The sequence below is a fragment of the Liolophura sinensis genome, chromosome 1 (genome assembly GCF_032854445.1).
Source record: "Liolophura sinensis isolate JHLJ2023 chromosome 1, CUHK_Ljap_v2, whole genome shotgun sequence".
In the NCBI taxonomy this organism is placed as follows: Eukaryota; Metazoa; Mollusca; class Polyplacophora; order Chitonida; family Chitonidae; genus Liolophura; species Liolophura sinensis.
This window is the reverse complement of record NC_088295.1, coordinates 95,072,650-95,094,717: the sequence shown is the minus strand read 5'-3', so window position 1 is coordinate 95,094,717 and position 22,068 is coordinate 95,072,650. Positions and strand designations below refer to the sequence as shown.

Sequence of the window (22,068 nt, the reverse complement as noted above, 5' to 3'; positions counted from 1 at the left end):
ACTGCACACCCAGAAGATGACGCGTCCCCACAAACTACTCTCCTAAACCCAGGCAGTTTGATGATATTGCACACCCAGAAGATGACGCGTCCCCACAAACTATTCTCCTAAACCCAGACAGGTTGATGACTCTGCACGTCCAGGAGATTACGTGTCCCCACAAACTATTCTCATAAACCCAAGCAGTTTGATGATACTGCATGCCCCAGAAGATGACGCGTCCCCACAAACTATTCTCCTACATTCAGACAGTTTGATGATACTGCACACCCAGAAGATTGCGCGTCCCCACAAACTATTCTCCTACATTCAAACAGTTTGATGATACTGCACGCCCAGAAGATGACGTGTCCCCACAAACTATTCTCCTACATTCAAACAGTGTGATGAAACGGCACACTCAGAAGATGACCTATGCCTATGCTCTATTAGAAAGTGAATAGTTTTCCAACTGATATCAATAATATTATTAATAATGTTAAACACGACTTTGATGGAAAACGAGGATCGAATTCAAAACCGTTTTTTTTACATTATTTGTGAATTCGTTACATAATAAATTTGTCCTCTGCAAATGGTGTTGTTCCAGGCACAATGAAAACTAACATTTCACAATCAGGTGACAAACATATTCTCCAATCACCATTCTAACATTCTTAGACTTCAAATGCTTTTGACACAGTTAACGATGAAATTCTATTATATAAACTGGATAGTAATGGTTTACAGGTACATCAGATTAATGCATTTTTAGGAATTATCCAAAAAGTAGGTAACAAAATCTTCATTACAATAACACATTATCCGCTGGAGCTCTGTTTTGGGTCCAATTTTCTTTTTAATTTATACAAACGACCTCACTCAAAGCCCCCGTCTATTAGATTCCCTTCTTTTTGCAGTTGATATAAGCACAGCCCTTACTGGCGTTGACACTGGTACCTTAATTAATCAGACGTTTTTTGAAGTTACCTAACTTTTATATGGCTTTGTATCCTCAGCTATCCTCAGCTATTCTTCTAGGTGTACAGTATATGATCAATTCATCATCTGGGTGTATAGTATCACTAAATCATCTTCTGATGTCTAGGTGTACAGTATCATCAAGTCTTCTTCTAGGTGTACAGTATCATCAAGTCTTCTTCTAGGTGTACAGTATCACAAGTCATCTCCTGAGGGTACAGTATCATCAAGTCATCTTCTAAGTGTACAGTATCACCAAGTCATCTTCTGGGTGTACAGTATCATCAAGTCTTCTTCCGGGTGTACAGTATCACCAAGTCATCTTCTGACGGTACTGTATCATCAAGTCATCTTCCGGGTGTACAGTATCACCAAGTCATCTTCTGGCTGTTTAGTATCACCAAGTCATCTTCTGGGTGTACAGTATCACCAATTCATCTTCTGGGTGTACAGTATCATCAAGTCATCTTCTAGGTGTACAGTATTACCAAGTCATCTTCTAAGGGTACAGTATCATCAAGTCATCTTCTGTGGGTACAGTATCTTCAAGTCATCTTCCAGGTGTTCAATATGAAAGGGTCATCTTCTGGGTGTACAGTATTACCAAGTCATCTTCGAGGTGTACAGTATCACTAAGTCATCTTCTGGGTGTACTGTATCATCAAGTCATCTTTTGGGTGTACAGTATCATCAAGTCATCTTCTGGATGTACAGTATGACCAAGTCATCTTCTGAGGTACGGTATCATCAAGTCATCTTCTGGGTGTACATTATCATCAAGTCATCTTCTAGGTGTACAGTATCATCAAGTCATCTTCTAAGTGTACAGTATGACCAAGTCATCTTCTGAGGGTACTGTATCATCAAGTCATCTTCCGAATGTACAGCATCATCAAACAATCTTCCGGCTGTACAGTATCATCAAGTTCTCTTCTGGGTGTACAGTATCATCAAGTCATCTTCTAAGTGTACAGTATCACCAAGTCATCTTCTGGGTGTACAGTATCATCAAGTCATCTTCTGTGGGTACAGTACCATCAAGTCATCTTCTAGGTGTACAATATGACCAGGTCTTCTGGGCCTATAGTATCACCAAGTCATCTTCTAGGTGTACAGTATCAATAAGTCATCTTCTGGTATCATCAGCATATGTTCTGGGTGTACAAGATCATCGGGTCATCTTCTGGGCGTAGAGTATCATCAAGTCATCTTCTGGGTGTACAGTATGATCAGCTGATCTTCTGGGTGTACAAGATCATCTGGTCATCTTCTGGGTGTACAGTATCATCAAGCCTTCTTCTAGGTGTACAGTATGACCAAGTCATCTTCTGAGGGTAGTGTATCATCAGCTGATCTTCTGGGTGTACAAGATCATTTGCTCACCTTCTGGGTGTACAGTATCATCAAGTCTTCTTCTAAGTGTACATTATGACCAAGTCATCTTCTGAGGGTACTGTATCATCAGCATATCTTCTAGGTGTACAAGATCATCGGTCATCTTCTGGGCATACAGTATCATCAGCTGATCTTTCGGGTGTACAAGATCATCGAGTCATCTTTCGGGGCGTACAGTATCAACAAGTCATCTTCTGGATGTGTATAGTATCATCGGCATATCTTCTGGGTGTACAAGTTCATCGGGTCATCTTCTGGGTGAACAGTATCACCAAGTCATAGGTGTACAGTATCAATAAGTCATCTTCTGGGTGTACAGTATCATCAGATGATCTTCTAGGTGTACAAGTTTATCGGGTCATTTTCTGGGTCAACAGTATCATCAGGTCATCTTCTGGATGTGTAACATCAACCTTGGTGTCAAATGAAAGACGAATAACCCGCACGTCTCCACCTAATCCCTGAAACCGTCCACGGCATACTGCTTGTACGCACGTGGACTACACAATTCGTCATTAAATATATAACTTACAGTCAGCGATGTGCATTGTCGCAATAAATAAACCAGGCGTCAGTGCGACGCAGAAGCCGATTTAGGAATTATAGGCCTACAGTTAGTTACCAATGCCTTTAACAGCTACCACGTAAACGTCGTGAATTTATTTTTAGTTATTTATCGATCTGTTGATTGATTTATTTATTGATTTGACGATTGATTTATATACTGATTTAATTAATTTTAACTGGGCATATACCGCCATCATGACGATTATTTTTATACCCGTGGTAAAACGGACTGAGAGCCTGAATGGGTATTAAACAAAATGTTTTTGGCATGTTACTGACGCGCTTTTCCACATCTCGCTAGCGTACAAGCTTGCAAAAGTGGTCTTCAACCATAACCCGATCGAGACTCCGCGGCCTCACGATGGTTGAAGGCCGATTATTGTTGCCGAACGAGTATCCGCGGTCCCACGAGAGTTGAAGGCCGTTTATTGTCACAAATCGAGAATCCGAGGCCTCACGAGAGTTGAAGGCCGTTTATTGTCACAAATCGAGAATCAGAGGCCTCACGAAAGTTCAAAGACGATTATTGTCACCGATCGAGAATCCGAGGCCTCACGACATAGAGAGCACAGGAATATCAAGGAATAGGGGGCCTGCCCAGTCCAAAGTCACAAGTTTACACGCACTGTAGGCCTACTGATTTGCTATTTTGTATCGCTCTAGATTTTTTTCAGTTGCCGCTAACAGAAATCTTTCAGGACAAATGTTAAGTTATAGTTACAGGTATAGCGGCGAAATCTATATCTTTTCATTTCCGTATGTGTACAACATTTCGGTTTTTACATTAACCCTAGATCATCCGGGCACCAAAATTCCATGGCAAAGCAGTCGACACATCCGGCGACATCGTGTTTGACAAAGCTACATATACATATAGTGCCAGTTCTACGTCGTTTCCAAGAAGAATTGGAAGGTAATTTTTACAAGCTAAAATTAAAAGCCTATAACGTGCGAGCTCATATTTCGATTTGTCATGTTTGGCTAGGGACGAAACAGAATTTTTTTCTCGGAGGTAGTGTTTACGTTAAAACGTTAATACAACAACAACAATCAGGTTGGTTTATTCATTGACCATAACAAACTGGACACATTTTAATACATAACAGAAGAAATGTTACAAAAGATCGGACAGTAAGAATAACTGGAAGAGGACGTGATTTCCAAAGGGATCTTAGTTTACGTGTACATGTAAAGCAGATTCGAGTGGCACAGCCACGAAAGTTGCAAAGCGAACGAACTCAAATGTCTGGTATTCCCCAAAAAAGGATATTTTGTGCGCAGTTTCTGCGAGTATAAGTGACGTCTTCGTCCGCAACTGTCAAAGGTAGGTGTGTAATGTATTTGAGTACTTCCAGATGAGAAAAATCCCTCGAAAAATCTGGCAGTTTTGCTTTGTCTCGAACACAATTCGAGGGCTAGCCCCGAAAGACTCCAACTCCTTTTCTTATACTGACCTAGTATCATTGTGGTCTTGACGCTTACATTGCTAATTCCGTACTCAACAAAGATCCAGGCTGATTGTCTTTGTTATAGACCAAGCAAATAAAGGACACCAACCTGAATACCTGCGTTCCGCACCCACTACACCACCATGCCATCATATTTCTCTACTCCATTTAGACTAGATTTATTAAAGCCATGAAAGTGACACGGAATACGCTTCTTGTTGCAGCCATGTTGAGCAGCTACGTCGGGATTTGCGAAGGAGCGTATACCATAGAAGCCTTCATGGCTGTAATAAATCTTCTCTAAATTGAGAAGGGTTGTATGGTGGTAGTGCTGTGAGTGCGGAAAGCAGGTCTTTAGGCTGGTGTCCTTTATTTGTGCAAGACTTATTCAGTAACAAAGATAATCAGCCTAGACCTTCGTTCAGTTCGAAGTTAACATTTCAAGACTCCAACGATGCTAGGCCAATATAGGAAAAGGAGTCTTTACAGGCTGTTCTAGAGCTAACCTTAACAGTCCAGTCCTGCTAACTTGTTATGCTTTAACCTGGCCTAAAGTAAGATCACAGTGAAGTGATTGCAGCAGTCCGTTAAAATTATACTCTAAGTGTTCATATCTCCCTAACAAGTGGGCTAGTAAATGGCAATCTTTGTGGTTCGGACTACATATGTCGTCAGTGTCATTGTCAGGAAACATATACCCCATGTATTTGTCTGTTGATCTAGGTGAGGATGTCAGAGGACAAGAAGCGTGGGGAGGATGGGGAGGAAGGTGGCCCTGGCCTAGCCTTCATGCCATTTGTGGTCATGGAGGACCTCTTGGATAAACTGAGGCTTCTTGAGTATGAGCAAGAATTCAGCAGGAAAATGAATCTGAAGCCATTGTCAAGGTGGGATTTAATACAGACCTTAAATACTGCATAATAGGATGCTACATGTCAATTTGTGGGAATGTGTTGAAGTGGTCCTAAAAATAGTGTTGCTACTGATGCAAGTCACTTTTCTGTGTGACAGGTATAAGGTTATCAGTGGTGTAATGACCCGGCATAGGGACTGCAGATTGGTTTTGGGTGCTAATGTTTCGATCTTTTCCCTTACAGACATTACTTTGCCATAGCCACCAACCCTGGAGAGCAGTTTTTTATGTTCACTTCTCTCGCCGCTTGGTTGTTAAGGAAGGCAGGCAAACAGTTTGAACAGCCGCAGGAGGTAATGGTTCTCTATTATTTATTAACTACATGTACAAAATGTAGATTGTCAGTAATAACTATATTGCTTATTTTTGTGGAGCCAGCACAGAGGATAACATTGTCACACTCATTTACGTTGTATGCATATTTCCATGCTTTTATACTATTAATATCGTTTTCATGTCCGTATTAAAAGAAAAATGAAAAGATGAAAAAAGATGTCTGCTGAAAAGAATGTGTAGAATAATGACTTTTTACAAACCTTTCATGTTTGGATGTGAAAGTTTCCCGTACGGGTACAGTTCATTCACATTGAAAGTTACTACAGCGATCATCACATGCTTGTTCTAGAAATATACTATCATAATGGAAGTGTTATCCTGTATTATTCTCCTCAGCCAGTATGTTTACCTCTCAGACTGAAATCACAGATGCCTTTATTATGAACTGTGCATATATGAGTACTGTTGATGCTGTGTTTTTGTAGTTCTGTTTATACTAAACAGCATAAGTGAGCCAAAGTGCACTTTTATGGATAATTTATAAACCCAAACAGGGATCAATAGTAAGTATTTAAATACAAGGTTAAGAAAGACTTAATGTGAAATACATCAGAGGGCCTCCGTGGCTCAGTTGGTCAGCACACTAGTGGAACATAATGACCCAGGAGCCTCTCACCAATGCAGGCGTTCTGATTTCAAGTGCAGCTCATGCTGGCTTCCTCTCCGGTTGTATGTGGGAAAGTCTGCCAGTAATCTGCGAATGGTCGTAGGTTTCTGCCGGGTTTTGCCTGGTTTCTTCCCACCATAATGCTGTCCGCCGTTGTATAAGTGAAATATTCTTGAGTACAGTGTAAAACACCAATCAAATAAATAAATAAATAAAATGCACCTAGTTGTATCCTAGTTTTAGTTAAACCTGCTTCTTCCAAAAACCTGCAGCCTCATACATGCAGCAAGGTAAAATTATGGTTGTCCTATCAAACTGTCATAGAGGACATATGTCTGTTTACCTGTGCGGTGTGTAATGGTGTCTGTTGTTGGTGTTTCAGTATGATGACCCCAATGCTACCATATCCAGTATCTTGGAGGAAGTGAGGAATTTTGTAAGTTGTCTTTTGTCTGGTGATCTGTACATGTAAAACTAACACATACGTGTACATGTGCATGTGCTCATGTAAGCCAGACGCTGGTTGGTAGGATGAATATTGAGCAGGATATGCAAGTTGAGGAGATCATGTGTTTAGTCACCTGTGCAACGAACATGTCTGTAGAAATAGCAAGGATCCGCGTTGATAGCGCTTACCGTTCTGGAATGTCTCCTTGTCACATGTATATGCATGTTTCTTGAGGAGAGTAAATATTACCTTTCAGAATTATTTACTGAGAGTATAAACACATGCTGTCTGGTTACACTGTAAATATTCTGGAAGTAAAGAAGCTGTGCCAGTAAATAACTGATTTTGTCAGTTACGTGTATGGAAGGTTACTGGAAATCTCCCACTTACAATGCACAAGCTGCACAAATGGAAACACTAATTTGTTTTGTTTGTTTTCTATAAAGTGATGAACTTTTTACTTTTTGAGACTTTAAACATTTTTTTATTCTTTTCTTTCTTCACAGGGTCACACAGTGGATTTTCCGCCATCAAAACTGAAGCAAGGCTGTGGAGAACACTGTATCTATGTGCTGGATCGCTTGTCCGACGAGGCTCTAAAAAACACAGCATTTTCTTGGAAGAGGTTCGTTCATATGTTCCACTGAGAATAACACAGTTGTCATGATCAGTGAGGTTAAGTATATGGGGCGACAGTGATAAGAGACACTTGTACATGTATAGTGGGGGGAGATGGACAAACATGTACACGCATGGTGGGGAGAGAGGACAAATATGTTTGTGTATGGTTGGAAGAGAGGGACAGACATGTACATGTGTGGTGGGGGAAGAGAACAAAGATATACATATATGGTGGGGGTGGGGGGGGGGGGGCAGGGGAGAGGAGAGGCAAACATGTACATGCATGGTGGGGAGAGAGGACAAATATGTTTGTGTATGGTGGGGAGAGGTGGACAAACATGTACATATATGGTGGGGGGAAGAGGAGAAAGATATACATATATCAGTGGGGGGAGGAGGGCACAGGCCAACATGTACATGCATGGTGGGGAGAGAGGACAAATATGTTTGTGTATGGTGGGGAGAGGTGGACAAACATGTACATATGTGGTGGGGGGAAGAGGAGAGAGATATACATATATCGGGGGGGGGGAGGGGAGCGGACAGACCAACATGTACATGCATGGTGGGGAGAGAGGACAAATATGTTTGTGTATGGTGGGGAGAGAGGGACAAACATGTTTGTGTATGGTGGGGAGAGATGGACAAACATGTTTGTGTATGGTTGGGGGGGGGGGGGAATAGGACAAACATGTACATGTTTGGTGGTGAGAGATGGACAAAGATGTTTGTGTATGGTGGGTAGGGAGTGACAAATATGTTTGTGTATGGTGGGACATGAGAGATGGACAAACATGTACATGTGTGGTGGGGGAAGAGGACAAACATTTACATGTATGGTGGGGAGAGATGGACAGACATGTACATGTATGGTTAGGGGAAGAGGACAAAGATGTACATGTATGGTTGGAAGGAGAGTACAAACCTGTACATGTATGGTTGGAAGGAGAGGACAAACATATTTATGTATGGTGGGGGAAGAGGACAGACATGTACATGCATGGTGGGGGGAAGAGGACAAACATGTACATGTATGGTGGGGGAAAGAGGACAAACATGTACATGTATGGTGGGGGAAAGAGGACAAACATGTACATGTATGGTGGGGGGAAGAGGACAGACATTTACATGTATAAACATTTACATGTATGGTGGGGAGAGATGGGCAAACATTTACATGTATGGTGGGGGAAAGAGGACAAACATGTACATGTATGGTGGAGGAAGAGGACAAACATGCACATGTATGGTGGGGGAAAGAGGACAAACATGTACAAGTAAGGTAGGGGGATGAGGACAAACATTTATATGTATAAACATTTACATGTGTGGTGGAGAGAGATGAACAAACATTTACATGTATGGTGGGGGAAGAGGACAAACATGCACCTGTATTGTAGGGGAAAGAGGACAAACATGTATGGTAGGGGGAAGAGGACAGACATTTACAAGTATAAACATTTACATGTATGGTAGGGAGAGATGGGCAAACATTTACATGTATGGTGGGGGAAGAGGACAGACATTTACATGTATAAACATTTACATGTATGGTGGGGAGAGATGGGCAAACATTTACATGTATGGTGGGGGAAAGAGGACAAACATGTACATGTATGGTGGAGGAAGAGGACAAACATGCACATGTATGGTGGGGGAAAGAGGACAAACATTTACATGTGTGGTGGGGAGAGATGAACAAACATTTACATGTATGGTCGGGGAAGAGGACAGACATGCACATGTATGGTAGAGGGTGAGGACAACCATGTTTATGTAATGTAGGGAGAGATGGACAACCATGTTTATGTAATGTAGGGAGAGATGGACAACCATGTTTATGTAATGTAGGGAGAGATGGACAAACATTCTGTTCATTGAAAAGCTCTTCTACTCTACCAGTATCAGTGAGTTGTGCAAGTGTGAAACATGTCGTGCAGAAGTTTGTCAGTAGCCGCCAAAAGGTGAAAGCTTACACCAGTCACTCCAGTTTCCTCCACTCGTAAAACTCCCCACCAACTTATAAGTAAGAGTATGGTGTTAAACGACAATGTTATGAAGAAATGATTGTATTGCTGTTTGGTAACGATATACCTGTAGCTGTTGTGGTATTGCTGTGTGGTAAGGATGTACCTGTATTTGTAGTGGTATTGCTGTAGCTGTAGCTGTTGTGGTATTGCTGTGTGGTAAGGGTGTACCTGTAACTGTAGTGATATTGCTGTGTGGTAAGGACGTAGCTGTAGCTGTAGTAGTATTGCTGTGTGGTAAGGATGTAGCTGTAACTGTAGTGGTAGTGCAGTGTTCTAAGGATGTAGCTGTAACTGTAGTGGTAGTGCAGTGTGGTAAGGATGTAGCTGTAACTGTTGTGGTATTGCTGTGTGGTAAGGATATAGCTGTAGTGGTAGTGCAGTGTTCTAAGGATGTAGCTGTAGCTGTAGTGGTAGTGCAGTGTTCTAAGGATGTAGCTGTAACTGTTGTGATATTGCTGTGTGGTAAGGACGTAGCTGTAGCTGTTGTGGTATTGCTGTGTGGTAAGGATGTACCTGTAACTAGTGATATTGCTGTGTGGTAAGGACGTAGCTGTAGCTGTAGTAGTATTGCTGTGTGGTAAGGATGTAACTGTAGTGGTAGTGCAGTGTTCTAAGGATGTAGCTGTAACTGTAGTGGTAGTGCAGTGTTCTAAGGATGTAGCTGTAACTGTTGTGGTATTGCTGTGTGGTAAGGATGTAGCTGTAGTGGTAGTGCAGTGTTCTAAGGATGTAGCTGTAGTGGTAGTGCAGTGTTCTAAGGATGTAGATGTAACTGTTGTGATATTGCTGTGTGGTAAGGATGTAGCTGTAGCTGTTGTGGTATTGCTGTGTGGTAAGGATGTACCTGTAACTGTAGTGATATTGCTGTGTGGTAAGGACGTAGCTGTAGCTGTTGTGGTACTGCTGTGTGGTAAGGATGTACCTGTAACTGTAGTGATATTGCCATGTGGTAAGGACATAGCTGTAGCTGTAGCTGTTGTGGTACTGCTGTGTGGTAAGGATGTACCGGTAACTGTAGTGATATTGCTGTGTGGTAAGGACATAGCTGTAGCTGTAGCTGTAGCTGTTGTGGTACTGCTGTGTGGTAAGGATGTACCTGTAACTGTAGTGATATTGCTGTGTGGTAAGGACGTAGCTGTAGCTGTTGTGGTACTGCTGTGTGGTAAGGATGTACCTGTAACTAGGTATATTACCGTGTGGTAAGGACGTAGCTGTAGCCGTAGTAGTATTGCTGTGTGATAAGGATGTAGCTGTAACTGTAGTGGTATTGCTGTGTGGTAAGGATGTAGCTGTAGCTGTAGTTGTATTGTGGTTTTCTAAGGATGTGGCTGTAGTAGTATTGCTGTGTGGTAAGGATATACCTGTAGCAGCTGTAGCTTTAGTGGTGTTGATGTTTGTGTTACAGACCTCAGTACCCAGAGGAAGAAATGGGAGAGGAGAACATTATAGAGGATGACTCTGAACTAACACTACATCAAGTGGAGAAGGACATGATCCAGGTAAATGGTAAACCTACATGTAGGTTCCTGTGTTCAGTCTGAAACATTGCCCCATGTGGGTGCCTGTGTTCAGGATGAATGTAGTCCTGTGTGAGGTTCCGTGTTCAGACAGAACATGGCTCTGTGTGAGTTTCTATGTTCAGGATGAATGTAGTCCTGTGTGAGGTTCCGTGTTCAGACAGAACATGGTTCTGTGTGAGTTTCTATGTTCAGGATGAATGTAGTCCTGTGTGAGGTTCCGTGTTCAGACAGAACATGGTTCTGTGTGAGTTTCTGTGTTCAGACAGAACATGGTTCTGTGTGAGTTTCTGTGTTCAGACAGAACATGGTTCTGTGTGAGTTTCTGTGTTCAGACAGAACATGGTTCTGTGTGAGTTTCTGTGTTCAGGATGAATGTAGTCCTGTGTGAGGTTCCGTGTTCAGACAGAACATGGCTCTGTGTGAGTTTCTGTGTTCAGACAGAACATGGTCCTGTGTGACTTTCTGTGTTCAGACAGAACATGGTTCTGTGTGAGTTTCTGTGTTCAGACAGAACATGGTTCTGTGTGAGTTTCTGTGTTCAGATAGAACATGGTTCTGTGTGGCAGCATACATGTATGGTCAAGCATCTGATCTAGGTGTTTGTGCCCAAACTACAACTTGGCCCAGTCATCAAATGATTTGGTTTTACCATACGATTTTCTTTTTAACCTACAAAATGTAATCTATTTTACCATGTGATGTTATTGGTTTCAGCACCTGATATTATTGGTTTCACCACATGCTGTTATTGGATTGAGATCATGGTGTTATTGTTTTCAGGTCATGATGTTATTGATTTCACCATGTCATGTTATTGTTTTCACCATTATTTATTTCACCTTTGTGAAGTTATTTGTTTCACCTTGTGATGTTATTGGTTTCACCTTGTGATGTTAATGGTTTCACCTTATGACGTTATTGGTTTCACCTTGTGATGTTAATGGCTTCTCCTTTTGATGATTTTGGTTTAACTGTGTGATGTTATTGGTTTCCCTGTGTATTCTATAGCCTTCACCACATAATGATATTGGTTTTGCTGTGTGTTATTGGTTTCACCACTTGATGTTATTGGTTTCACCATTTGATGTTATTTGTTTCACCATTTGATGTTGTTGGTTTCTCCTTTTGATGATTTTGGTTTAACTGTGTGATGTTATTGGTTTCATCATGTGATGTTATTGGTTTCAGGACCTAATCTTATTGGTTTCACCACAGGCTGTTGTTGGTTTCAACACATGATGATATTGGTTTCAGCACATGAAGTTATTGGTTTCAGCATGTCATGTTAGTGGTTTCACCATATCATGCTGTTGGTTTCTCCTTGTGATGATTTTGGTTTAACCGTGTGATATTATTGGTTTCATCATGTGATGTTATTGGTTTCAACACCTAATGTTATTGGTTTCACCACATGATGGTATTGGTTCCAGTGCATGATGTAATGGTTTTAGCATGTCATGTTAGTGATTTCACCATGTGATGTAATTGGTTTCACTGTTTCTCACGACCAGGACACTCATGATGATGAAGACTATGAAGACGATGAGCCCATGATGGACCTGGAGGGTTTGAAAAAGCTTGGTCACCATAAGGTAATCAGGGTATGGTTAAGGGTTTGACACCTTGTTTTGGTGTTTGTTGTGTAACCAGATGCCACTAAACCTTTCTTTTGTTCCGAGTGAAATCCTGAAAATGCCATGATTTGACTCAGTACGAAACAAGGTTCAGTGATATTGGGTTACATATCAAACACCAAGACTAGGTGTTAAAGTCTATTCTACCCCCAGAAATGAAGAAAATGATGCAAAACGACATATTTTATGCAGCTTTTTGCTGCTTATCTCTTTCGCTCACTCTGCAGAGGTCATGCATTTTAGACCAATCATCGGAAAGCTTATGCGAAGCAATGCTTTCATCTCTAAAGGATATTTCTACAGTTTGCCTTTATTTAAATCATAAAAGCAAATCTGACAATTAAACGAAGTCGAATTCTTTTATTTGAAGAAATGAATAGCATGAACTGATATTATTGAGGGAGGTAAGCATGGAGACAGGTGTGTTACATGACACACATGAAAGGTTTCTCTGTTTAATACATGTATGTATGTTTGCACTCGGCCCACAACTAACTGCATGGTAGAATTAGTGTACACAACACTGCTGTCAGTGCTTTCTGGGTCTCTTAGTAACAGTAAGTGATTGATAGCACTGGTCTGGCCGTTTGTACGTATTTTTATTCACTGAAAACCACTTTCTTCAACCAGTACAGTTTACCTTATCTGTGCCTCACACCTGGGAAAGTTTGTCAGTAACTTACCAGATTCCGCTGGTTTGTGCCAGGCTCTGGTTTCCTCCACCCATCATGGAAATGAAAAGTTATTTAGCATGGTGTTAAGGAACAAATCAATAAATAACCAAAGCTGTTGTCCCACTGCCCACAGTAAAGCTGTTGTCCCAATGCCCACAGTAAAGCTGTTGCCCCACTGCCCACAGTAAAGCTGTTGCCCCACTGCCCACAGTAAAGCTGTTGTCCCACTGCCCACAGTAAAGCTGTTGCCCCACTGCCCCACAGTAAAGCTGTTGTCCCACTGCCCACAGTAAAGCTGTTGCCCCGCTGAAAACAGTAAAACTGTTGTCCCACTGCCCACAGTAAAGCTATTGCCCCACTGCCCACAGTAAAGCTGTTGTCCCACTGGCCACAGTAAAGCTGTTGTCCCACTGGCCACAGTAAAGCTGTTGTCCCACTGCCCCACAGTAAAGCTGTTGTCCCACTGCCCACAGTAAAGCTGTTGCCCCACTGAAAACAGTAAAACTGTTGTCCCACTGGCCACACTAAAGCTGTTGTCCCACTGCCCACACTAAACCTGTTGTCCCACTGCCCACAGTAAAGCTGTTGCCCCACTGCCCACAGTAAAGCTGTTGTCCCACTGCCAACAGTAAAGCTGTTGCCTCACTGCCCACAGTAAATCTGTTGTCCCAATGCCCACAGTAAATCTGTTGTCCCACTGCCCACAGTAAAGCTGTTGCCCCACTGGCCACAGTAAAGCTGTTGCCCCACTGCCCCACAGTGAAGCTGTTGTCCCACTGCCCACAGTAAAGCTGTTGCCCCACTGAAAACAGTAAAACTGTTGTCCTACTGGCCAGAGTAAAACTGTTGTCCCACTGGCCACACTAAAGCTGTTGTCTCACTGGCCACAGTAAAACTGTTGTCCCACTGGCCACACTAAAGCTGTTGTTCCACTGCCCACAGTAAAACTGTTGTCCCACTGGTCACAGTAAACCTATTGCCCCACTGGCCACAGTAAAGCTGTTGCCCCACTGGTCACACTAAAACTATTGTCCTGCTGGCCACATTAAAGCCATTGTCCCACTGGTCACAGTAAAGCTGTTCTCCCACTGGCCACAGCAAAGCCGTTGTCCCACTGACCACAGTAAAGCTGTTGCCTCTCTGACCAAAGTAAAACTGTTGTCCCTATGGCCACAGTAAAGCTGTTGTCCCACTGGCCACAGTAAAGCTGTTGTCCCACTGGCAACACTAAAACTGTTGTCCCACTGGCCACACTAAAGCTGTTGTCCCACTGGCCACACCAAAGCTCTTGTCCCACTGGCCGCAGTAAAGCTGTTGTCCCACTGGTCACACTAAAGCTGTTGTCCCACTGGCCACACTAAAGCTGTTGTCACGCTGGCCACACTAAAGCTGTTGTCCCACTGGCCACAGTAAAGCTGTTGTCCCATTGGCCACTGTGAAGCTGTTGTCCATGTAGCCGTGGCGGACTTAAGCCCTGATCTCTCAGTACTTCAACACACTCAGCAATGGTTATTTTATGGATAACCCCCAAAGCTCTGCCCCAAAAGTCTGTAAGATTCAATTTGATTTGTTCCCCCTTTGATACAGGTAACTTGTGTGAAGTGTGACGTGTATACTTCTGTCTGGATGTTTATATTCATGCGTGTGATCAGGTATTACATATAGTGTGGGAATGTTTTCAGGAGTTACAAGAAGGAAGTAAACCCGAGGAGATTTTAGAATCCTCCACAGATGCTGCTGACTGGAAGCTGGAGGTAGAGAGAGTGTTACCTCAACTCAAGGTGACCATACGGACAGACAACAAGGTGAGGCTGCTGGTCATCTACCCAGGTATTCATGTATCACTGGGTCATACACCAAGGTATCGATGTGTCACTTGGTCATCCACACAGTTATTTATGTGTCACCTGGTCACCCTCCCAGGTATTCATTTGTCACCTAGTCTTCCACCCAGGTATTCCTTTCTCACCTAGTCTTCCACTCAGTTATTCATTTGTCACCTACTCATCCATCCAGGTATTCATTTGTCACCTAATCATCCACCCGGGTATTCATTCATCATCTAATCATCCACCCGGTATTCATTCATCATCTAATCATCCTCCTGAATATTCATTCATCACTTAATCATCCACCCGGGTATTCATTCATCACCTAATCATCCACCTGGGAATTCATTCAGATACAGTCAGGTTTCTGAATATCCTGTTAATTGTATGTCTTTCTCTTGTTGTATTTACTAGATAATCTTGATTTATACATGTGTAGCTATGCAGGTAAAATCTCATTTTTGAAGTTATTTACATGTATTTTTATGTTCGAACTATAGTTATGTAGTCAAACTTTTGTGTTTCAGGACTGGAGGGTCCATGTCGACCAGATGCATCAGCACAAAGAGGGCATCGAGACCTCATTAACAGACACCAAGTCCTACCTAGACAGGCTTCATTCAGAAATCACCAGGACATTAGAAAAGATCGGGAGTCGGGAGAAGTACATCAACAATCAGCTAGAGCACCTGCTACAAGACTTCAGGTCATTACAGGACCAACTGGCTGAGTCTAAGGAGAGGTACAGACAGGCCAGCGGGGGAGTCACAGAGAGGTCCAGGAAACTAGCAGAGGTTGGCTTCTCCACTGAGGACCAGTTCATCTGAAGAATGGGTTTTACCATTGCCACACTTTCTGTTCTTTTTAAGAGACTGGTGCACGTACCGTAATATAATGTACATATACTATAGGGAAGGTTTTAAATGTCTGCCTGTTTACAAAAGAAAGGAGAGGTTGGTGAATATGACTTTTGTGCAGCTTTTTGATGTGTTGACTAAACTACCACCCTGGAGTAAAGTACTGCCCGTCAGGATGTACCTGACCAAAACCTCCTCAATTAAGGCCTCATCTGGTTGTCCACCCAGGTATTCATGTGTCACGTGGTCATTCACCAGGTGGATGTTGTGAGTTGCTCACAACCTCTCACATTGGGTCTCCATGACAATGTGGTTTATAGCAAGCTACCATAAAGCAGTGACTCAGTAGTCTCTTGACTCAGTAGTTTCTCAACTCAGTAGTCTCTGGAATGATGTTGCTGTGAGTTACTGGCTTCCTCTGTGGTGGAGTGTAGGAAGGTCTGCCAGCAATCTCTAGATGGTTGTGTGTTTCTTCTCACCATAAAGCAGGCTGCAGTCATACAAGTGAAATATTCTTGAGTATAGCGTAAAACACCAATTAAATAAATAAAACATTGTACATGTACATATATGTGTAACCATGTGAAGGAACATTTACATGTAGTCTTGATGGGATTTTGCTTTGTTTGATGTGATCAATAACAGTGGTGTGTGTATTCCTCAGGTGACAGAGGACTTGGAGAAGGTGAAGCAGGAGATGGAGGAGCGGGGCAGCAGTATGACTGATGGAGGTAAGTAGGTCTTCTGTCACACGCTCACTCGGGCTTAAAGAGCAGGCAGCGGTATGACTGATGGAAGTAAGTCTGTCTTCTGTCACACTCTCCCTCGCGCTTAAAGAGCGGGGCAGCAGCATGACTGATGGAGGTAAGTCTGTCTTCTGTCGCACGCTCACTCGCGCTTAAAGAGCGGGGCAGCAGTATGACTGATGGAAGTAAGTCTGTCCTCTGTCAAGCGCTCCCTCACGCTTAAAGAGCAGGCAGCGGTATGACTGATGGAGGTAAGTCTGTCTTCTGTCACACGCTCACTCGGGCTTAAAGAGCAGGGAGCAGCATGACTGATGGTAGTAAGTCTGTCTTCTGTTACACGATACTCGCGCTTAAAGAGCGGGGCAGCAGTATAACTGATGGAAGTAAGTCTGTCTTCTGTCACACGCTCACTCGCGCTTAAAGAGCGGGGCAGCAGTATGACTGATGGAGGTAAGTCTGTCTTCTGTCACACGCTCACTCGGGCTTAAAGAGCAGGCAGCAGTATACTGATGGAAGTAAGTCTGTCGTCTGTCACACGCTCACTCGCGTTCAAAGAGCGGGGCAGCATTATGACTGATGGAGGTAAGTCTGTCTTCTGTCACACGCTCACTCGGGCTTAAAGAGCGGGGCAGCAGCATGACTGATGGAGGTAAGTCTGTCTTCTGTCGCATGCTCACTCGCGCTTAAAGAGCGGGGCAGCAGTATAACTGATGGAGGTAAGTCTGTCTTCTGTCACATGCTCACTCGCGCTTAAAGAGCGGGGCAGCAGTATGACTGATGGAGGTAAGTCTGTCTTCTGTCGCATGCTCACTCGCGCTTAAAGAGCAGGCAGCGGTATAACTGATGGAGATAAATCTGTCTTCTGTCACACGCTCACTCACACTTATGGGTCCATGCATTTTTTCCTCACTAAGTTGAAAATTCCACAAGCCTTACGATGGAAATTGTGTAATTCGTAGATTTTGAAACCAAATGCTTTTCGAGACGTTAAACTTACATGTAGAAATGTGATATCCATACCTGACACCTGATAAAATTTGGTGATACACGTTTAGGTTGTGTAATGTTCCAATGTATGGCGTACAAATGTTATGAGTAGGTGGAGTTATCTCCCTTATTCCAGTCTGGATTTGGTTTTGAGATCATGGAGCACACTTCCACTCAGGCTTTCCTGTGCCCTTAAACGGTCATTGTGCACACTTGCTTGACCTTGGTGAACTGCCTGAACAACTGTTGTCAGATCTTTTACTTGGATCTGTCTAGTAAACATGTGCTCTAAGTTCAGTAGATCAGCTCAGGCCCGTGCTTAAGCAATACCAGACTTACATCACGGGTTGTGAGCGGGACAGCCCTCAGGCCTGTGCTTAAGCAATACCAGACTTACATCGCAGGTTGTGAGCGGGACAGCCCTCAGGCCTGTGCTTAAGCAATACCAGACTTACATCGCAGGTTGTGAGCAGGACAGCCCTCAGGCCTGTGCTTAAGCAATACCAGACTTACATCGCAGGTTGTGAGCGGGACAGCCCTCAGGCCTGTGCTTAAGCAATACCAGACTTACATCGCAGGTTGTGAGCGGGACAGCCCTCAGACCTGTGCTTAAGCAATACCAGACTTACATCGCAGGTTGTGAGCGGGACAGCTCTCAGGCCTGTGCTTAAGCAATACCAGACTTACATCGCGGGTTGTGAGCGGGACAGCTCTCAGGCCTGTGCTTAAGCAATACCAGACTTACATTGCAGGTTGTGAGCGGGACAGCCCTCAGGCCTGTGCTTAAGCAATACCAGACTTACATCGCAGGTTGTGAGCGGGACAGCTCTCAGGCCTGTGCTTAAGCAATACCAGACTTACATCGCGGGTTGTGAGCGGGACAGCCCTCAGGCCTGTGCTTAAGCAATACCAGACTTACATCGCGGGTTGTGAGCGGGACAGCCCTCAGGCCTGTGCTTAAGCAATACCAGACTTACATCGCAGGTTGTGAGCGGGACAGCTCTCAGGCCTGTGCTTAAGCAATACCAGACTTACATCGCAGGTTGTGAGCGGGACAGCTCTCAGGCCTGTGCTTAAGCAATACCAGACTTACATCGCGGGTTGTGAGCGGGACAGCTCTCAGGCCTGTGCTTAAGCAATACCAGACTTACATCACGGGTTGTGAGCGGGACAGCCCTCAGGCCTGTGCTTAAGCAATACCAGACTTACATCGCAGGTTGTGAGCGGGACAGCCCTCAGGCCTGTGCTTAAGCAATACCAGACTTACATCACGGGTTGTGAGCGGGACAGCCCTCAGGCCTGTGCTTAAGCAGTACCAGACTTACATCGCGGGTTGTGAGCGGGACAGCTCTCAGGCCTGTGCTTAAGCAATACCAGACTTACATCACGGGTTGTGAGCGGGACAGCTCTCAGGCCTGTGCTTAAGCAATACCAGACTTACATCGCGGGTTGTGAGCGGGACAGCTCTCAGGCCCATGTTTAAGCAATACCAGACTTACATCGCGGGTTGTGAGTGGGACAGCTCTCAGGCCCGTGCTTAAGCAATACCAAGCTAACTTTGTGGATATGAGCAGGACAGTTTTGGCCCATGCTTAAGCAATCCCAGACTAACTTTTCGGGATATGAGCGGGACAGTTTTGGCCCGTGCTTAAGCAATCCCAGACTAACTTTGCGGGATATGAGCGGGACAGTTTTGGCCCATGCTTAAGCAATCCCAGACTAACTTTGCGGGATTTGAGCGGGTCAGTTTTGGCCCATGCTTAAACAATCCCAGACTAACTTTGCGGGATATGAGCGGGACAGTTTTGGCCCATGCTTAAGCAATCCCAGACTAACTTTGCGGGATATGAGCGGGACAGTTTTGGCCCATGCTTAAGCAATCCCAGGCTAACTTTGCTGGATATGAGCGGGACAGTTTTGGCCCGTGCTTAAGCAATCCCAGACTAACTTTGCAGGATATGAGCGGGACAGTTTTGGCCCGTGCTTAAGCAATCCCAGACTAACTTTGCAGGATATGAGCGGGACAGTTTTGGCCCATGCTTAAGCAATCCCAGACTAACTTTGCAGGATATGAGCAGAACAGTTTTGGCCCATGCTTAAGCAATCCCAGACTAACTTTGCGGGATATGAGCAGGACAGTTTTGGCCCATGCTTAAGCAATCCCAGACTAACTTTGCGGGATATGAGCGGGACAGTTTTGGCCCGTGCTTAAGCAATATCAGTTTAACCTCTCTGGGATATGAGCTGGACAGCATTGAGATGCTGGTGTTCTGTACATGAAACCTTGTGTACCATAGAACACTATTTGAATCTTTAGGTAACAAAATTCTCATCAGTTTGACCATACACATTTTGCATTGATATTAGTATATATTTGTATTATTATTTGCATTAGTTCAGTGTCAAATTCATGTGGCCTACATGTATATATTGGAGCCAAGGTCATTTCATTATAGGGCTATGATGAGACTACACTGTATGTCTTGATATTGCTTTTCTCTTTCATATCTCATCTAAGAAGCCATTGACCTTGTTTTCACCATGAAAGGGAGCCTTGGTGGCTCAGTTGGTTAGCGCGCTAGCGCAGCGTAATGACCCAAGATCCTCTCACCAATGCGGTTGCTGTGAGTTCAAGTTCAGCTCATGCTGGCTTTCTGTCAGGCCTTACGATGGAAGGTCTGCCAGCAACCTGCGGATGATCATGGGATTCCCCCGAGCTCTGCCCTGTTTCCTCCCACCATAATGCTGGTGGCCATGGTATAAGTGAAATATTCTTGAGTACCACGTAAAACACCAATCAAATACATAAATGGATAAATTTACCCTCCTATGTCTCAGATATATGTACCTGTGTCTTGCATTTTGTTGACTGTGGCCTAGTGGTAAGCTGATTGCGTGTAATCAATCTCCAGACTCGAGACACATACATGTAAGGTACATTCCATGGACAGGCTCCGCTGTCATTGCCTAGGTGACAAGAAACAGCTTATGTCACTCAAGGGGCTATTTAAAGGGTCTGATGTTGTCCCCACTTCAATCCAGCAATAAAAATGACCTTCAGCATATACTAGTAATATATAGTATAGATGTAATTGATTGTGGTGTTATGAATCAACAGTGAGAATTACTGCCGAAAATTACTTTGCTTTTCTTTGTGTGTTGCAGCTCCCCTGGTGAGAATCAAACAGGCTATACAGCAGCTGAAGAAGGACAACACTCAGATGGACATCAGGATTGGGGTGGTGGAACACGTCCTTCTTCAGGCCAAACTCAAGGACAAACACAGCCAGACCAAGCAGGTGCACGCCAACACTGGGCAGCAGTTCTCCTATTAGGCTATCTTACGTACTCCTTGTACATTCCATCCTGTGACTCACTCACCTGCAGCCTGTCTGTGCGTGTGGTTGACAGACATCTAGGTGTGACTCACTCACCTGCCAGTTCAGACTCGGCTGTCCAGCTTGGACCTGCATAACTGTCTTCACTTCCTTCTTACAGTTTAACAGAAGACTGTGAATTCTGTGATGGTCAGACGACCAGCCGTCCAGGCTGTGTTGTTACAGGTGTGTCCTACGTTTACCAATACAAACACAGGATGCAAACAGAAGTGATGTAGGTATTGTGAAGGATACAGTGTAACACGCTTTTGTGTGTTTGATGGTTATTTACAATATTTGTGTATAGTATGGTTTACTCATCACACAGACAAGAGACAGTCTTTGCTCAGAAGAAAAGAAGTTTTGTATAACAAGTATCCTGTTAGACTTAATAGATGTACACAGAGAATTGTTTTAAATTTGTCCATGCAGTGACACAGTGACAAGACCTGTTCCGTCCATAAATGTTGCCAGCATGAAATAAAGGTAACCTCTGAGGTAAAAGTCGTTTGTTTTATTGGCTGCTCCTGTGTGACGCTGTGGATAATAATAGATGTGGTTACAGGATACAGAAAAATATTGCTAAGTACTTTTAATGTGGTTGCTTGATAAAGGCAAAGGATTGTGGTTACAAGGTACAGACAAATACTGCGACTAGTACTGTGATTACTTGGTAAAGACAAATACTGCAACTAGTACTGTGATTACTTGGTACAGACAAATACTGCAACTAGTACTGCGATTACTTGGTACAGACAAATGCTGCGACTAGTACTGCGATTACTTGGTACAGACAAATACTGCGACTAGTACTGCGATTACTTGGTACAGACAAATACTGCGACTAGTACTGTGATTACTTGGTACAGACAAATACTGCAACTAGTACTGCGATTACTTGGTACAGACAAATACTGCGACTAGTACTGCGATTACTTGGTACAGACAAAATACTGCGACTAGTACTGCGATTACTTGGTACAGACAAATACTGCGACTAGTACTGTGATTACTTGGTACAGATACATACTGACAGATACTTGCACTGTGCTTAGAGGGCACAGACAAATGTACATGTAGTCACTTGTACTTTGGTTACTTTGCAGCGACCCATTTTAT

General features: G+C 43.6%; 1 protein-coding gene across 2 annotated transcripts; it reads left to right on the top strand.

The window, feature by feature from the left end:
* The first annotated feature begins 3,473 nt into the window (after positions 1-3,473).
* Positions 3,474-21,444, top strand: LOC135481883 (intraflagellar transport protein 57 homolog). Of its 2 annotated transcripts, none has more exons than XM_064761644.1 (11): positions 3,474-3,835; positions 5,094-5,257; positions 5,468-5,576; positions 6,609-6,662; positions 7,181-7,299; positions 10,731-10,824; positions 12,357-12,437; positions 14,836-14,958; positions 15,510-15,776; positions 16,504-16,570; positions 20,738-21,444. In XM_064761644.1, the coding sequence occupies exons 2-11, from the start codon at positions 5,100-5,102 to the stop codon at positions 20,905-20,907; spliced, it is 1,242 nt and encodes a 413-aa protein (XP_064617714.1). In that variant the 5' UTR covers positions 3,474-3,835; positions 5,094-5,099; the 3' UTR covers positions 20,908-21,444. The 2 variants fall into 2 exon arrangements, with proteins under 2 accessions (XP_064617714.1, XP_064617715.1); XM_064761645.1 differs by lacking the exon at positions 3,474-3,835 and adding an exon at positions 3,866-4,246.
* Positions 21,445-22,068: the final 624 nt, after the last annotated feature.